The sequence below is a fragment of the Palaemon carinicauda genome, chromosome 32 (assembly GCF_036898095.1).
Source record: "Palaemon carinicauda isolate YSFRI2023 chromosome 32, ASM3689809v2, whole genome shotgun sequence".
Lineage (NCBI taxonomy): Eukaryota > Metazoa > Arthropoda > Malacostraca > Decapoda > Palaemonidae > Palaemon > Palaemon carinicauda.
In genome coordinates this window covers 80,989,080-81,008,121 of record NC_090756.1, presented here as the reverse complement: position 1 = coordinate 81,008,121, position 19,042 = coordinate 80,989,080, and the positions used below count along the sequence as shown (strand labels likewise).

Here is a 19,042-nt window from a genome sequence, read left to right as displayed (position 1 = left end):
GCACTGCGTCACAACAAGTCACTTCTGCTGGTTGTTGAACGTCTTCCCAGTGACACACTGACTCCGTAAACAAAAAATCCTCTAACAAGGACTAAGCTTGGACTGCATGTCTTGCAACACAGCTCAAGGTCTATGGGAGCAGGTGTGGTAACAGACGGGGTTAGCGACAGAAGAGGAACCATTACCTTCCCTGGAAGCATGTTATGCTTAAATAAAAGTCCATAGGAGGCTACGCAGCTAAAGGCTCCTCTCCAAATGACAGAGTCCTCAAGGGAATATCAGAAGGAGGGAGAATAGCACTTTCTCATCTACAGGAACCATATCCGAGAAAAGCTAAGTTCTCTCAGTGAGGGTTTCACTGGTGCAAAAGCAGCAGACTAGAAGGCAACGTTATGAAACTGCTTGACAGTCTAGTGAGTTGGCAACAACCAAAGATGTGTGACTGAGAAGCATGCGGTAAGGTATGCAGAGCATGCTGTATGTAGAGCATGCTGTAAGGTAAGCAGAGCATGTTGCATGGCGTGCGGCTTATGCTGCATGGGATGAGGCTCATGCTGCATGGGATGAGGTTCATGCTGCATGGTATGAGGCTCATGCTGCATGGGATGAGGCTCAAGCTGCAAGGGAAGAGGCTTATGCCGCATGCGTTGAGGAGGATGCCGCATAGTATGAGGCTCCTGCCTCATGGGTTGAGGCGGTTGCCGCATAGCATGAGGCTCCTGCCTCATGGTTTGAGGAGGATGCCGCATAGCATGAGGCTCCTCATAGCATGAGACTCCTGCCTCATGGGTTGAGGAGGATGCCGCACAGCATGAGGCTCCTGCCTCATGGGTTGAGGAGGATGCCGCATAGCATGAGGCTGCCTCATGGGTAGAGGAGGATGTCGCATAGCATGAGGCTCCTGCCTCATGGGTTGAGGAGGATGCCGCATAGCATGAGGCTCCTGCCTCATGGTTTGAGGAGGATGCCGCATAGCATGAGGCTCCTGTGAGGTTCCTGCCTCAAGAGTTGCGTCTGCCTCAAGGGTTGAGGAGGTAGCTGCGCAGAGAGAGGCTCATGCTGTGAAGAATGCGGTTGCTGCATGCGTTGAGGCGGCTGCCTCAAAGCATGAGGTTACTCAAGAGTTGAGGCTCTTGCCTCAAGAGTTGAGGTTCTTGCCTCAAGAGTGGAGGTGGCTGCCGCAAGAGTTGAGGTTGCTGCCTCAAGGATGGAGGAGGTTGCCGCAACGCAAGAGGTTGCTGCATAGCGTTGGTATCTGGCAACTCCCAATGCGGCAGCTCACGCGTGGAGGTAGGTTGAGGAACCTCAACATCATACGTCTGGCACGGTGGACTGCGCAGAGGTGGAGTTGAGGTTGCTGCCTCGAGGATGGTGGAGGTTGTCGCACCGCAAGAGGTTGTTGCCTCGAGGATGGAGGAGGTAGTCGCAACGCATGAGCTCCTACCTCAAGGGTAGAGGAGGTGGTTGCAAAGCATAAGGCTCCTGCCTCAAGTGTTGAGGAGGTTGCCGCGTGGCAAGAGGCTCCTGCCTCAAGGAAAGTGGAGGTTGCTGCACAGAGCTGGTATCTGGCAACTCCCAATGCGGCAGCTCACGCATGGAGGTAGCTTGAGGGACCTCAACATCATACGTCTGGCAGGCTGGACTGCGTAGAGGTGGAGGAGCGCTCACAGGAGGAGGTGTGTTAACCTTCTCTGCCTGAAACTCCTGCATCAACACCGCAAGCTGAGACTGCATTGTCTGCAGCATAGACCACTAGAGTTTAAGAAAGACAACAACAAACGGAGCTACTGTCCGTTGAGACTGAGGGTCTAAAACAGCTGGTGCGGCAACAGACGGAGCTACTGCCTGTTGCGATACCACCTTGCCTCTCTGGGAGGTGTGCAGTTGTCGTACTGCAGCAAGTCCGAACTGACCCAGTGCTAATGGCTACACCTAGGAGTTGGACTTGCGCGGAAGGGACCGACTTGCACTTAAAAGCTGCAAGATTTGGTCCATGGTTTCTGCGAGAAACCTCTTCCGCAGACGAGGAATAAAAGGGCTCTCTCGTCTTTGTGTGGGTGGGGTGATCACGTCGGCAACGTGTGTAGATACACCCGAAACCACGGAGGGAAACGTCTGTTCGTCGATCAAGGCCTGCTGAACCCATAAGTCCTTCGACATTACTTCTCCCCTGGGCTTGGGAGCTTGTAAGAGGTCCCAGACTAGGCGAACAACTGGCACGAACAGACGAACCCTCGAACGCAACACTGTAACACTTTGCGCTTATCACTTTATCACTTTTGATTTTCTGTTTGCACTTATTTCACTGAACTCGAAACTTTAAGTGGTTTGTACCTGAAACACGCAATTCTATCCTTCCTTAAAAGTTAGTAATTGCGAAAACAGAATTACAATGTAACAGAAAAATATAATGAAAGATAAATAATTCAGTGGCTGGAAAAGAGACTAAACACTAGATCAAATAAACTACGTTTAAAATCTCTCACCGCATAAAGCTTGAGAACAAGAATAAAACTCTAAAAACGTTTACCTTCTTCCCCTAAAGAGACTAGGGAGAAGAGCAAAAACGATAACAACGTTACTCGCTTGAACGAAACGTTTATCCTCCTCTCTCTCCCTCCGTCTCTATCTCTCTCTCTCTCTCTCTTGACTTAGAACCTGAGAGATGAGCCCAATCATATATATCGTTAAAACATATTATTGTTAAAGGAAAAAAACTGAAAGATTTCCCAAATAAAAAGTTCCTTTATTAGAATTAAAACCATTAAGCTAAGAAAGAATGAACAAAACGCTAGAATCGGTTTACTCTTACTGCAACGTGACACCGTGAAAATTCTCTCTCTATCGTAACGATAGAGCGCAAGTTGAACGTTCTGAACGTCAACAACTGCAGAGACAAAACAAAACGTTAGTTCAACTTTGAAAACAGTACGAGACTATCAAAGAAATTCTTTCAAAAACATTAAAATAGCATAATATGTTAACAGGTAAAAACGAAATGACGGGCTCAATGTTAATTAACTTCGGTACCAAGAAAAGACCGCCTACTATTAGGAAAGGTCGAATATAAACAAATATAAAAATTAATTTTAATAAGTTTATAATAAAAGGAAGTTAATCGAAGAGGCCTATAAAAGGCGGAGAGATATAAAATAAATCTATAACTTTTGTTAAGCAAAATTAAGAAAGAGTCTATACTCTCTTAGACACCAACACTTCCGTCTAAGGGAAGGGTCGGCCATTTAAAAGTGAAAGAGAGTTCATACTCTCTTCATCACCATAATTAATCAAATTAATTCCAAAAGCTAGCTAAGCTAATGATAAAACTTCCTGAATAGCGAAAGCTAAACTCTAGAGCAAATACATCACCAAATCGTGAGCAAAAACTCCAGAATCAACAGCGTATCCATGTAGGTCTAGCCGGAGGCACGACAGAGGAAAAATTGAGGTGGTGTTGACAAGAAGTACTGGAGTACCTGACCACAGATGGCGCTGTGGTGTTCACCCCCACCTGTATAGCGATCGCTGGCGTATCCCGACCGTAGATTTCTGTCGGCAACAGAGTTGACAGCTACATGATTATCGGGTAAGATTAATATTGAAAAAGCACAGTTTTTAAAGGAATTTGCATTTTTCCAAACTAAAATCCGAGTCGTTTAATATAACAATAATTTCAGCCAAGCTTGAACATCCATTTAAACCTTTCACAAAGTGTTTGTAGTTGAAGGTAAAACCAGCCCATCCATGAGTCAATGAGGCAAACTCTTTGATTTATACCTAGGACTTGCGGGGTGTTTGAGGCTGGAAGTCTAACTTGAAGGGAATGGGTTCATATAGGCAAAAAAAATAAAAACACTTTAAATATCTGTAATTTCTTCCATCTAAATACAAACCCTCATCCTTTAATAGGAGGCATATCATCCGGAGGGAGGAAGTTCCTAAAATAAAACTGGGATTTTAAGGCACTGTACAAGGAGCTGAAGTCGTGACTTCTGTCAACCCTCTAACAACTTGGGCATAACTATGTCAGAAGTGTTAGGCTATGTCCCTACCAGGTGATTAGAAGTTCGTCATGGAAGAAAATAACAGCCGTGTAGAGGATATGTCCTAATGTATGGTCATTTACAAGAAATGGGATTGCACACATTTTTGTTCATGCTCTCAAGATACTTCTAAACAAAACTGGTATGTAAAGATAATTTACTCAATTATGTCGCTTAACTACACTACATAACATCGCGACTGCTGCAATCCAAGGGATGGGAAGTACAAAAAGAAAAAGGCCAGTCATTCTTATCTTGTTCTAGAAGTACGTCGGAACTGCTATTTTGGATGAGATGCTTCTTGTCCCATAAGGGGACTAGGTTTGCAACGCAGCCTCTTGAGAGCAACTACCACCAGGCCAAGGACAAAGGTACCCAAGGACCTTTAGGTATACTCCCATAGGGAGTGAGGAAATGAAAGTTGGCTTTTAATTCAAGACTACTGCTTTCTAGACCTGTGCCAGTGGTAGGCTCTTTCTGAAAGCTAGGGTAGATCCAGTATCCATGACTTTGTGCAATCAGGAGTGTCTTTCCGTCTGTTTGCTGATTGCAGGATTAATAAGGCTTATTGTCTCATAAGGCCAGTACTGAAAAAGAATCTCTGGTGCTTTACCTAAAGTTTTTGAGTTCTCTTTGGGAAGCGTCAAACTGTCCTTACAGGACACAGAAGTTAGCTTCTTGTAGAGAAGAGATGGAGGACTTTAATTTAAAGTTATGAATGCCTGGAATTGGGGTCTTGGACGCAAACTCTGGACAAAGGTGAAAGGTCTAGAACACTGTCCATCCTCTAGAATGACTTATAACTGGAAAAGCCCCGCCACTACCCTACTCTGGCATGATCAACACTGTTGATCAGACAGCAAATCACACTGAATGAGGGCAATGCGTAGGAAGCATATTGATCTCGGGGTACTGTACAGTGTTCTCAAACACTTCCCAGGGGTATAAAATAGGGGAACAGAACACTGGGAGTTTCCTGTTTAGCTGTGTGGCAAACAGTTCAATCAACGGTGATCCTTACAGAGCAAGATGAATTTCTGCCACACAAGAATGTAGGGATAACTCCAATACTGCAATCTGGCCCCTGATGACTGAACGTGTTTGCTAGTACAATTCTCTTCTCTGGAATAAGTCTTGCTGACTGCTCTATAGCATTGACCACTATCCAGGTGTGCACCTGCTCTGTCAGCTCACAAAGAATGTACTCGACAGTTCCTCCTTACTTGTTGGTGTACACTACAACAGTAGTGTTGCCCCTTACCAGCACTATTTGAGTGCCCCATCAAACTGTTGGAAAGCTTGTAGTGCTAGCAACACTGCCTTTATTTCTAAATGGTTGAAATACTGAACCTTTACCTCTGAAGAACTGAGTGTAACACCCCATGTGAGGTTTACATACTTCAGACACCAGTAAAGGTTGCCCTGTACCTCCAGCTCCACTAAAACAAGATGGGACGGGGGATCACTGGCTGCCAACTAGCAGTGTTTAAAAAATCACTGAAGCGATTGCTGGTAGAGACCCCCATGCAAAATTAGTGTCTCAAAAAAGAAAAGATTTCCCAGAAGACATTGTTACACATAGCCGAGAGGTAGACAGGAGTTATAACTCTCAGATCCTGATGAGGCAATGACTTTGGATGAGTTCTTTCCTTGTACAGCAAGCACAATTCAGACTGAAAACAGAATTGCGACTGTACCCGAGGAGGCTGCCCCATTGATGATCTGCTTCCCCTTCAAAAACAGAACTATGTTTGGCAGTCATGCCCCAAGAAACTTAAAACGATTTTATCATCAAAAGGGACGAGATTAACCAGTTGTACTCAACTCTTATTATTATTAGTAGTAAACACCAAGCTATAATCCTAGTTGGAAAAGCAATATGCTATAAGCCCAAGGGCTCCAACAGGCAAAAATAGCACAGTGAGAAAAGGAAATAGATAAACTACAAGAAGTAATAAATAATCAAAATAAAATATTTTAGGAACAATAACAACATTAAATTACATCTTTTATAAAAACTATAAAAAACTTCAAAATAAACAAGAGGAAGAGAAATAAGACAGAACATCGTGCCCAAGTGTAGCCTCATGCAAGAGTCTAATCCAAGACAGTGGAAGTCCATGATACAGAGGCTATGGCACTACCCAAGACTAGAGATCAATGGTTTGATTTTGGTATTCCCAGTGTTGTCAGGTGTGTGAGGACGGAGGAGAATATGGAAAGAATAGGTCAGACTATGAGTAGGCAAAGAGAAAATGAGCTGTAACCAGAGACAGGGATCCAATGTAGTACTGTCTGGCCAATTAATGGACCCAATAATAGTAGTATCTCAACGGGTGGCTGGTGTCCTGGCAAACCTACTACCTACAGAGGATGAAATGTATCTATCAAATCTAAGCGGTAAAAGAATAAATTGGAAATAAAATTCTGAAATAAATATAAATTTAATTTTTTTCTATCAAACCTACGATTCTTAAAAACATTAAAATATGTTATTTTTATAATAAAATAAATTTTTGAATATACTTACCCGGTGATTATATAAGCTGCAGCTCTGCTGCCCGACAGAAAAACTCTACGTTCAAAATCCGCCAGCGATCGCTATGCAGGTAGGGGGTGTACTTCAACAGCGCCATCTGTCGTGCAGGTACTCAGTACTCAATGTAAACACAGAACTCAATTTTCTCCTCGGTCCACTGGGTCTCTATTGGGGAGGAAGGGAGGGTCCTTTAATATATAATCACCGGGTAAGTATATTCAAAAATTTATTTTATTATAAAAATAACATTTTTCAATATTAAACTTAGCCGGTGATTATATAAGCTGATTCACACCCAGGGGGGTGGGTAGAGACCAGCATTAATTGTTTACATTATTATGAGCTAAGGATTTTGTATTTCATTTTAGCAGTTATTCAAAATAACAAACATAAAATAAATAAGTACCTGGTAAGGAAGTCGACTTGAACAATTACTCTGCCTTTTTAAGTACGTCTTCCTTACTGAGCCTCGCGATCCTCTTAGGATGCTGAGCGACTCCTAGGAGCTGAAGTATCAAGGGTTGCAACCCATACTACAGGACCTCATCAAAACCTCTAATCTAGGCGCTTCTCAAGAAAAGAATTTGACCACCCGCCAAATCAACCAGGATGCGAAAGGCTTCTTAGCCTTCCGGACAACCCAAAAACAACAATAAAAACATTTCAAGAGAAAGATTAAAAAAGGTTATGGAATTAGGGGAATGTAGTGGTTGAGCCCTCACCCACTACTGCACTCGCTGCTACGAATGGTCCCAGGGTGTAGCAGTTCTCGTAAAGAGACTGGACATCTTTAAGATAAAATGACGCGAACACTGACTTGCTTCTCCAATAGGTTGCGTCCATTATACTCTGCAGAGATCTATTTTGTTTAAAGGCCACTGAAGTTGCGACAGCTCTAACTTCATGTGTCCTTACCTTCAGCAAAGCATGGTCTTCCTCATTCAGATGGGAATGAGCTTCTCGTATCAACAGTCTGATATAATAGGAAACTGCATTCTTTGACATAGGCAAAGAAGGTTTCTTAATAGAACACCATAAAGCTTCTGACTGTCCTCGTAAAGGTTTAGTTCGTCTTAAATAGAACTTAAGAGCTCTAACAGGGCATAAGACTCTTTCTAGTTCATTTCCAACCATATTTGAAAGGCTTGGAATATCGAACGATTTCGGCCAAGGACGAGAAGGTAGCTCGTTTTTGGCTAGAAAACCAAGTTGTAGAGAACATGTAGCCATTTCAGATGAAAATCCGATGTTCCTGCTGAAGGCGTGAATCTCACTGACTCTTTTAGCTGTGGCTAAGCAAACCAGGAAAAGAGTCTTTAAAGTGAGATCTTTAAAGGAGGCTGATTGTAGCGGCTCGGACCTTTCTGACATAAGGAATCTTAGTACCACGTCTAAATTCCAACCAGGTGTAGCCAAACGACGCTCCTTCGTGGTCTCAAAAGACTTAAGGAGGTCCTGTAGATCTTTGTTGTTGGAAAGATCTAAGCCTCTGTGACAGAAGACTGATGCCAACATGCTTCTGTAACCCTTGATAGTGGGAGCTGAAAGAGATCGTTCTTTCCTCAGGTATAAAAGGAAGTCAGCTATTTGCGTTACAGAGGTACTGGTCGAGGATACAGATACTGACTTGCACCAGTTTCGGAAGACTTCCCACTTCGACTGGTAGACTCTAAGAGTGGATGTCCTCCTTGCTCTAGCAATCGCCCTGGCTGCCTCCTTCGAAAAGCCTCTAGCTCTAGAGAGTCTTTCGATAGTCTGAAGGCAGTCAGACGAAGAGCGTGGAGGACTGGGTGTACCTTCTTTACGTGTGGCTGACGGAGAAGGTCCACTCTTAGAGGAAGAGTTCTGGGAACGTCCACCAGCCATTGAAGTACCTCGGTGAACCATTCTCTCGCGGGCCAGAGGGGAGCAACTAACGTCAACCTTATCCCTTCGTGAGAGGCGAACTTCTGCAGTACCTTGTTGACAATCTTGAACGGGGGGAATGCATAAAGGTCTAGATGGGACCAATCCAGTAGAAAGGCATCTATATGAACTGCTGCTGGGTCCGGGATTGGTGAGCAATATATTGGGAGCCTCTTGGTCATCGAGGTTGTGAAGAGATCTATGGTAGGTTGGCCCCATGTGGCCCATAGTCTCTTGCACACATCCTTGTGTAGGGTCCATTCTGTTGGAATGATTTGACCCCTCCGACTGAGGCAATCCGCCATGACATTCATGTTGCCTTGGATGAACCTCGTTACTAGAGAAAGGTTTAGATCTCTTGACTAGGTGAGGATGTCCCTTGCGATCTCGTACAACGTCATAGAATGGGTCCCTCCTTGCTTGGAGATGTACGCCAAGGCCGTGGTGTTGTCCGAGTTCACCTCCACCACTTTGCCTTGAAGGAGGGACTTGAAGCTTTTCAAGGCCAGATGAACTGCCAGTAGCTCCTTGCAGTTGATATGTAACGTTCTTTGATTCGAGTTCCAAGTTCCCGAGCATTCCCGACCGTCTAATGTCGCACCCCAGCCCGTGTCCGATGCGTCCGAGAAGAGAACGTGGTTGGGGGTCTGAACAGCCAGGGGCAGACCCTCTCTGAGGTTGATACTGTCCTTCCACCAAGTCAGTGACGACTTCATCTTCTCGGAAATGGGGATCGAGACCGCTTCTAGCGTCTTGTCCTTTTTCCAGTAAACAGCTAGGTGAAATTGAAGGGGACGGAGGTGTAGTCTCCCTAACGAAACGAACTGTTCCAGGGATGAAAGCGTCCCTATCAGACTCATCCACTGTCTGACTGAACATCGTTCCTTCTTTAGCATGTTCTGGATGCATACCTGGGCTTGACTTGTTCTGGGGGCCGACGGAAAAGCCCGAAAAGCTTGACTGTGAATCTCCATCCCTAAATACACTATAGTTTGGGATGGGACCAGTTGGGACTTTTCCATATTGACCAGGAGACCCAATTCCTTGATCAGAACTAGAGTCCACTTTAGATTCTCCAGACAGCGACGACTGGAAGAAGCTCTTAGAAGCCAGTCGTCCAAATAGAGGGAGGCTCTGATATCCGCTAAATGCAGGAATTTGGCAATATTCCTCATCAGCCTCGTAAACACAAGAGGAGCTGTGCTTAGGCCAAAGCACAGGGCTTGAAATTGGTAGACAACCTTTTCGTAAACGAATCTCAGAAAAGGTTGGGATTCTGGGTGGATGGGGACGTGAAAGTATGCGTCCCTTAGGTCTAAAGAGACCATCCAGTCTTCCTTCCTGACCGCTGCTAGAACGGACTTTGTGGTCTCCATGGCGAACGTCTGCTTTGTGACAAAGACATTCAGCGCACTGACGTCTAGCACCGGCCTCCACCCTCCTGTCTTCTTTACCACTAAGAAGAGACGGTTGTAGAAGCCCGGGGATTGATGGTCCCGGACTTTGACTACCGCTCCCTTTTCTAGTAAGAGAGACACCTCCTGCTTCAAAGCTAGTCTCTTGTCTTCCTCTCTGTACCTGGGAGAGAGATCGATGGGAGACGTTGCTAGAGGGGGTTTGCGTACAAACGGGATCTTGTACCCTTCTCTGAGCAACTTCACAGATTGTGCATCTGCGCCCCTTTTCTCCCAGGTCTGCCAGAAGTTCTTGAGTCTGGCTCCCACTGCTGTCTGAAGAAGGTGGCAGTCAGACTCTGCCTTTAAAGGACTTGGTACCTTTCTTCTTCCCACGTCTCCCTTCGGCACGAGCACCTCCTCTGCTGGAGGCTCTGCCACGAAAGGGCGGAATGAATCTGGACGCTGGAGTGTCCATCCTGGGTCTAGACAAGGTAGGCAAAGGGGTGGCTTTGCGGGCAGAGGACGCAACCAGGTCATGGGTGTCTTTCTGAATCAAGGAGGCAGCAATCTCCTTTATCAAGTCCTCTGGGAAAAGGCACTTTGAGAGAGGAGCAAAAAGAAGTTCCGATCTCTGACACGGTGTTACTCCAGCTGACAGGAAAGAGCAAAGGTTTTCCCGTTTCTTGAGGACCCCGGATACGAACGAAGCCGCAAGCTCACTGGATCCGTCACGTATGGCCTTGTCCATGCAGGACATAATGAGCAAGGAAGCTTCCTTGTCAGAAGGGGAGATCTTCCTGCTCAAAGCTCCCAGACACCAGTCCAAAAAGTTAAAGACCTCGAAGGCTCTAAACACTCCTTTCAACAGATGGTCTAAGTCTGAAGGAGACCAACATATCTTAGAGCGTCTCATGGCTAGCCTGCGGGGAGAGTCTACTAGACTTGAGAAGTCGCCCTGGGCAGAGGCAGGAACTCCCAAGCCGAGAACTTCTCCCGTGGCATACCAGACGCTCGATCTGGAAGAGAGTCTCGCAGGGGGAAACGTAAATGCTGTCTTCCCTAGGTTCTTTTTGGACAGCATCCAATTTCCTAAAACTCGTAAAGCTCTCTTGGACGAGCGGGCGAGGACGAGTTTCGTAAAGGCAGGCGCGGATGACTGCGTGCCTAAAGCAAACTCTGACGGAGGAGAGCGTGGAGCCGCAGACACAAACTGATCAGGATACATCTCTTTGAACAGAGCAAGAACTTTTCTAAAGTCCAAAGAGGATTGCGTGGTCTTGGGTTCGTCGATGTCCGTATGTGGGTCGTCAATGTGTGCAGCGTCGTCATCATCAGAGAGTCCATCATCTGAAAACTGAGGAGGAAGCAGCAAAGGAGTAGGAATCGGCTGGTCAGCTGAGTCCGGCAGCACGGGTGCACGCGTGACTGAACCGGACGCAACGTCATGGAACTGTTGCCCAGTCTGTGAACTGGCAACAACCATAGCAGCGCGGGGACGCAAAGCGTCTACTCCAGACTGTCTAGTCTGATGTGGGCGAGTAGAGGTAACCACACTGGGTTGCGGAGGTTGACGCACCGCGTCAAAACAAAACAACTTAGGCTGTTGTTGTACCTCGCGAACGTCAACGGAAGGTTCCGTGCGTCGCTGAACGTCAACATGCGGCTGGCAGGGTACACTGGAACGCATGGGTGGCGGGACTCTCACAGCTGGAGTGCGGGAGAAGATAGCCTCAGCGTCCACTGGACACACAACCGTGGTTGGTTGTAGGCTAGAGGTTGGTGCAGCGTCAACCTTCTCCGCACGAAAGTCCTGCATCAATGACGTTAACTGTGACTGCATGGTCTGCAGCAAAGACCACTTAGGGTCTACAGGAGCAGGAGCGGCAACAGACGGTGTTACTGCCTGATGCGGTACCGCTTTGCCTCTCTTAGGAGGTGAGCAGTCGTCGGAAGACTGCAGCGAGTCCGAACTGACCCAGTGGCTACAACTGGGCCGTTGGACTTGCGCGGAAGGGACCGACTTGCGCTTAAGAGGCCGCGAGACCTTGGTCCATGGTTTCTTACGAGAAACCTCTTCAGCAGACGAGGAATAAATGGGCTCTCTCGTCTTCGTGTGGGTGGGGCGATCTTGGGTAGATACGCCCGAAACCACGGAGGGAACGTCTGTTCGCTGATTAAAGCCTCTCGAACCCTTTGGTCGTACGACATTGCTTCTCCCCTGGGCTTGGGAGCTTGCAAGAGGTCCCGGACTGGGAGGACGACAGGCACAAACAGACGAACCCTCAAGCGCAACACTATCCACAACACTATCCACAACACTACCACTCACTTTATCACTACCCACTGCACTCTTGCACTTCAGCTCCTTGACGTCTGCCATGAGCTGGTTACGGTCACTAGCCAAGGACTCGACTCTCTCACCCAGAGCCTGGATGGCACGCATCATATCGGCCATCGAAGGTTGTTGAGTGCTAGAAGGGGGATCAGGAGCAACCACTACAGGGGAAGGAAAAGGTTGTGGGGCATGAGGAGAGGAAAATTCAACGGAGCGAGATGAACTTCTCCTGACTCTATCTCTCTCTAGCCTACGTGTATATTTCTGGAATTTGAAAAAATCGAATTCCGAAAGCCCAACGCATTCCTCACATCGATCTTCCAATTGACAGGTTTTATCCCGACAATTGGAACAAACGGTGTGAGGATCGATAGAGGCCTTCGGAAGACGCCTTGAACAGTCCCTAGCATTACACTTCCTGAATTTAGGGACTTGAGAAGGGTCAGCCATTTTGAATTAGTTAAAGGGGAATTCAAAAACTATCCAAAGTCGTCAACAAATAATCCGATATCAACAAAAGAATGCAAGGATGTATTGAAGATAACGTCTGCAAAGCGAAAGCTCAAAACTAGAAATGTGTACTTCACCAAAAATATGTGAAAACCAATCCAGTAAGCAACAGCGAATTTAGTAGGTCTTGCCGGTGGCACGACAGAGAGAAAATTGAGTTCTGTGTTTACATTGAGTACTGAGTACCTGCACGACAGATGGCGCTGTTGAAGTACACCCCCTACCTGCATAGCGATCGCTGGCGGATTTTGAACGTAGAGTTTTTCTGTCGGGCAGCAGAGCTGCAGCTTATATAATCACCGGCTAAGTTTAATATTGAAAAATAAAAAATAAAGACACTCTCAAGATCCAATAGAACGTCATACAATATTTCCTGACAGAAACTACAAAATTTTTTTTGACTTCTAAAACCTGTATTCAAGACTAACCCTTGGGTTTTGAATGAGACAATTCCAAAGTGCAATGAGTACGACATGATGTTAACCATATGCTACATTTTTTACGAATGCAGACTGACAAAATACAGTATAGTTTCTGTGGTGCATGTTAGTGAGGGAAGTATCGGGTGGCTCACAGGCACTTCATGTACATGCCAGTCACCAGAAGGTGATTTTATTCCCTACCGCATTAGAGTATCTCCAGTGACTAGGGAGTCCTAAGGAGAATGATCCCAAGGTAAGATATATCGCAGACTGATTGCGCAAAGATTGAGGGTTGTAATCCCAATCATACTCACGTGAGGGATATGTCTCATTGCTCGTAAACGTGAGGAGACTGTTCGTTGATTTCAGAGAAATGAGGTGCCATGCATCCAGATAGCAGGAGCATACACTCCTGTACTGCATATAGAGACAGCTCCCTTTTTTGGGTTGGTTCTTGGTACAACACCATCTCTTTCCCTTAGAGCTTAACAAGACTGAGCACAGGTATAGTCGAAGTACAAACACCAGTACAGTACAGTATAAAGAGCCACCTTCCCTGGCTGGATTGGTTCTCAGTACCACAACGTCTCTCTCTCTTGCTAGACATCTTTGATGATTTCTTCTTCTCTTTCTTAGAAGTAACAGTGCCTGAAGTATTTGATGAAGATGAGGCAGAGGAGGAGGAAGAATTATAGGAATAAGAGCCATGCAAATGCTTCTTCTTGCCTATCTTCTTCATGGTCAAGAGGAAGAAAAATTATAAAAATAACAGCCACGCACACGCTTCTTCTTGCCTATCTTCTTTGTGGTCAAGGTCTTGGAGGGTAACAATCAAGCTAAGACAGAGGAAGAGGCCATAGGTACCTCTTCAAAAGCCTGAGACCTCACCAGCAGGTGCCACGTTCTCTAGTGCCCGCACAGGTGTAGCAAGAGTCAGGAAGTCACTGCAAGGGCAACCTCAAAAGTCCTGGTGATGGCCAAAAACATCTCCCATTGAAGGTGCACCAGTGATGCCCAAGAAAAGACCAATTTCTTTAGGTTTGAGCTGTCATCGTCAGCATACTGTCATTTAACGAGGGAATGGCTGAAGACAGTCATGATCCCCTCACAAAGGCACAAGGATGCTTAGGATCCATGGCAGATTTACACAAACTTGTCACCTTGTTGTAGCTTTACCGGAAATAACCGTATATTTTAGCACTTTTTATTATTTTATCGTTTTACCTTGACACAATAGCATATTTGTACACTTACCAATTCATTCTGGAAAAAGAAAGCAAATATTTACAATAGACAAAATCCTAGAAGCCGCTACTATAAAAAATGCTAGTCCTGCTAACTAAAGCTATAATCACACTAGGTTTTTGTTTTGCCAGTAGCTGCCCAAAATGGAAAGCACGAGATGATGTTGCTAGATATATTGCCTCCCCAACTGGACAGGAAAAAGCGCGTATAAACAGGGAGCATGACATCAGATGTAAACACACAAGATGTCTGCTGCAAATCAGATGTGTTTTTACTTGGCAATCTTGGGTCCAACAAGCCTCAAGGGAAAATGAAAATCTTCTTTGTTCATCCTGTGGTTGTTTTAGAATTCTTTAATTCATGTAATATACCGATAATACATAAAACTGCAACAGTTAAAAAATTTCTTGGCATCATGATGATATCAGCTGATCAGTTTCGTTTAACTTTTTCCCATTTGCTCCTCAAACTGTGATATCATAGTGTGATGCAACAACACTTTCACTCGCTATCGTCAGCTGAAGGTTGCTGAAAACTTCGGACAAGAAATGACTTGTGCGATTCCACCATAACAGGTGGGAAGGGTTTCCCTACCACCCACTGATAGTTATAACAAACTTGTTTAATTTTGACAGGAGTTGGTTTATATTTGTGTAGAAACAAATTGGATATTATCATTATAAAATTGCTTAACAAGAACAAGGAATTCTACGTCTCCACTAACACGAAAAAAAATACAGATAGCAATCAGTTGAATGATGCTCAAAAGAGTACATTGTACTCTATAGAGCTACCTATATTACCTTGACTTGCCCATTTTGGGACCCAGTTGATAGCATTTCTGAATCTCTGCTAAATGCTAAGCTCAAGACAGCAGCTTCCATCATCATATAGGAGTCCTTCTCTTGATACTTTAAATCTTTACGAATCTTGCCTGCAAAGAGTAACATTCACTCAATCATGGGGTCAGCATTGCATTTGGGGTGTGATTATAAAGGTTTTAGATTGTTTTTCATGATTTCTATTTGAAATGAGCAATATGAAAATAGTTACAGGAAGTTTAGTGTGTTTGCAATACAGTATAATTCTTTTTTTAATAAGTGCATAACAATTTAAATCAACTAAAAATTCACTAGTATTAGCAGAATCAGTAAACTGAAAACAATGGAGGTTACAATATGGTAAATTATGTTGGAATTGCAACCTCTGCTTAGAATTTTGTAAATTCAAATTATTGTATTTATGGCTAGGAGAACATAAATTTTATGTTTGAAGAGTTTTTAATGAAAACAATTAATCTTATTGCTAAAACATCCTTTTCTTATATTAACGTAAGCATATTCAGTCCTTTCTGACCAGAAAACCTATTTATTTACTTTTCTTTGGGAGTTTTGCTGAAAGATGCACAAATTGTCAGGGAAAATAAATATGACTAGTGTAAAATTTGTCTCCAAAATATGAATACAAGAATATATTATACTAATCATGTCTTACTCATATAGTATATAGGCACTTGGTGCATATAGTATATATTTTTCTGGATTTGAGAGAAGAGGTTCACCACCGTTTAGTAAATAACCTTGAAATACGACAGCTTCTTAAGATAACATGTATTTTCCTAACTATACAAACCTGAGCCCTTTACTATAGGAGAAGGATAACAGCGAAGGCTGGAATAAGGCAGTTAAAACCTTAAACAAGGTGTAACGACTGGTAAGGTAGTTACCTGCCAGAAGGGGGCAGGCAACTGACCCCCTTGAAGCAAACTGTAACCACACTTGGGGGATGGTGATGGCGGGAATTTGAGTAAAGGACTCAAGTCTGTATGGTAAGGAATACAAATTAACTTGAAAACTTATTATTTGTTCAATCACAAATACAAAATATCATTCTTTACTATAGGAGAACCATCCTCAAGTGGGAGGAAGTTCTCGTTCCAACTGGCTGGAAACTAACCCAGGAGTTAAACAGATTTAGCATTGAATGCTTGAGAATGTGCTCCTACACCTCGGGATCGAGATAAGCATCCAGAATGGTTGCACTGAGCTAAGTTCAGAAATTTTCTGGGCTGCAACTCAAGCCTGAAGTTGAGACAAAGTTGTGGTCAATTAAAAGGTACTGTAGGTTTGCTTGGTCATGAAACAATCCCCCTCATAAAGGAATATGGAAAACGACTCAAAAGTGATAAACACTTGGATGATGAAAGCAAAATGAACTTACCTATCTTAGATCAAGTCCAGCTCGTGAGGTTTCAGAGGCTATACGCCAAGAGGGGGGGGGATTAAAAAGTTAAAAAGGCCAGTCACTCCCCTTCCATTCCAGACTTACAGGTAACTTTAGCCCTTGATCTACAAATACTGATCTTGTTAGGGAGCCGAGGCAGCTAAATCACCTGCTGAGCAGCAACCACTAGTCCCAGTTAATGGGTGGTGAAGGTGATCTGTCGTTTCCAGATCCCTTGCTCTGAGACTCTGGACCACAGAGGAATTTTTTTGAAAGCTAGGGAGGCAGCAAGACCTCTAATGTCATGGACTTTCACTCCAGGTCTTCCTTCAGAGGAGGCTTCCAAGGAACAGGAGATTAGTTTTTTGAGCCAAAAAGACATGGTGTTCCTGGAGATTTTTTTCTTTTGTACTTCCCATGCTGATGAACAAATTCCCCAGGTGGGGCCTGGAGAGCCAAGTATGCTTTAGGTAGCATCTCAACGCCCTAACAGGACACTTGTTCCTCCATGAACTAGTCGCTCTGAGGAAGCCAAATGGCCTAGCAGCCTTTGCCACGGAAGAGCCAGGATAGAAGGCTCTACAGGAACTTGTCGAAGCCGAGATATCTTGTCGTCCGATGGTAAAACCTTCCCTTGGAGAGAGTTGATCTTCATGCCCAGATAGACAGGTGCTCAGACGGGAAGAAGGCAAACTTCTTGACAAAACTCGAGAAGCATGTCCAGGTACGCAGAAGAATCTTCCAAGGTTCTGCTAGAATATACCAGTCATCCAGATACCTCAGCAATCTGATCCCATTGAATAGTACCCAGGATTACACCAGTTTGGAAATCCTTGTAAATGAACACCTGAGGAGCTAATGAAATGCCAAAACAGAGGACATTGAACTGGTATACCTAGTCGTTCACTAACACCCAAATGCATTTTCTTTAGGTCTAACACGAGCATAAAATTCATGGTTTCGACAGCTTAAATGACCGTAGCCGCAATCTCCCTCTTGAATGGAGTTTGCCTGATGTAGAGGTTCAGTGTTGAGGAGTCGATGAGGGGTCTTCAGCCTCAAGACGCCTTCTATACAAGAAAGAATTGACTGAAGAAGCTGGGAGACCAGTACTCGTACTTCCTGAAGGGTGCCATTGTTGATTATCTCCTGAATGTCCAGCAGTAGAGCCTGATGGTTCTGAGACCCTTGATGATAGGAGGGTGATATTGTCAGTGGAGGAATTAGAGAGTTGGTGAATGGGGGGGGGGGTGGAAGATACCCGGATTGGAGGACATGGAAAATCCAGTCGTCCCCCTGGAACCACTACCTCCTCCAACCATTCTCTTGGCATCCCCCCACTAGTGGTTGGATGGGAGAGAATGCCCATCCTAGTGAAGATGGAGTTTTTATGATAAAACAAAGTTTTATGAATACTTACCTGGCAGTTATATATATATAGCTGATATCTCTAAATCGGCAGAATTTTTCAAAACGAGGCAACCGCCTTGTGGTGGTTGGGAGGTAGGTGGTAACACCCGTCACAGGGTGGTCCAAGGAATCATTCCCATGTCTAAGACTTCAGTTCATCTATGCCCGACCTGTCTCCTGAGGGGAGGTGAGTGGGCCTTAGAATATATATATAACTGCCAGGTAAGTATTCATAAAACTTTTGTTTTATCATAAAAACTCCATTTTTATGAATAGTACTTACCTGGCAGTTATATATATATAGCTGATTCACACATTTGGAGGAGGGAAACAGACAGTAAACATCGTTGGGGAAACAACAAAAGAGTTGTAGGAGATAAAAACACCTTGATTCCTTGCCTGCTAAGGTAGCTGATTCAAAGGTACAGCCTTTAGAGTGGCTTTCCCTTAGGAGTTATCCAGGAGTAAGCCTGCAAAGCTGCAAAAAACTCAATCGAGTCTGTCAAAGGGATAAGACCAACAACTTGACTAGACTTCAGAAACTACCTTCGCCCCATATAATAAAACTGCAACCTTACTCAAACCAACCACCTAACCCTGCAACATAGACATAAACTATCTATCTAGACTGAGGGAACCACACCACAAGACGAAGTCCACAGACCATCATAAAAACACAAACCCTCATACATGCATATAAACCAAGGTTGAGTGGGGTTATTAACTCCTTTGCCTAATACAGAAACCGCAGCTATGTATGGGCCCAAGGTATAGCACTTGCCAATGTCTACTCTCACCTCTCTAAGTTAATGAGAAGCGAAGACAGAGTTGCTCCTCCAGAAAATAGCATCCATGAATAGCCTAACTAATATATATTCCTGATATGCCAGAGAGGTAGCAATGGCTCTCACTTCGTGAGCCCGTAATTTCAACAGGGCGAAGTGTTCCTCCTCACATAAGAGGTCGTGAGGTTAATAACATCAAACGTCGTAGGACAGGGTTACGAAGGGTTC

At 44.6% G+C, this 19,042-nt stretch overlaps 1 protein-coding gene across 1 annotated transcript in view; it reads right to left on the bottom strand.

Moving 5' to 3' along the window:
* Smu1 (Smu1 spliceosomal factor) overlaps positions 1–19,042 on the bottom strand; it is a 189,081-nt gene that overhangs the window by 50,821 nt on the left and 119,218 nt on the right. Inside the window, exon 6 of the mRNA XM_068356315.1 lies at positions 15,200–15,330. Within this exon, the coding sequence (XP_068212416.1) occupies positions 15,200–15,330 (131 nt within the window). The remainder of the gene's footprint in view (positions 1–15,199; positions 15,331–19,042) is intronic.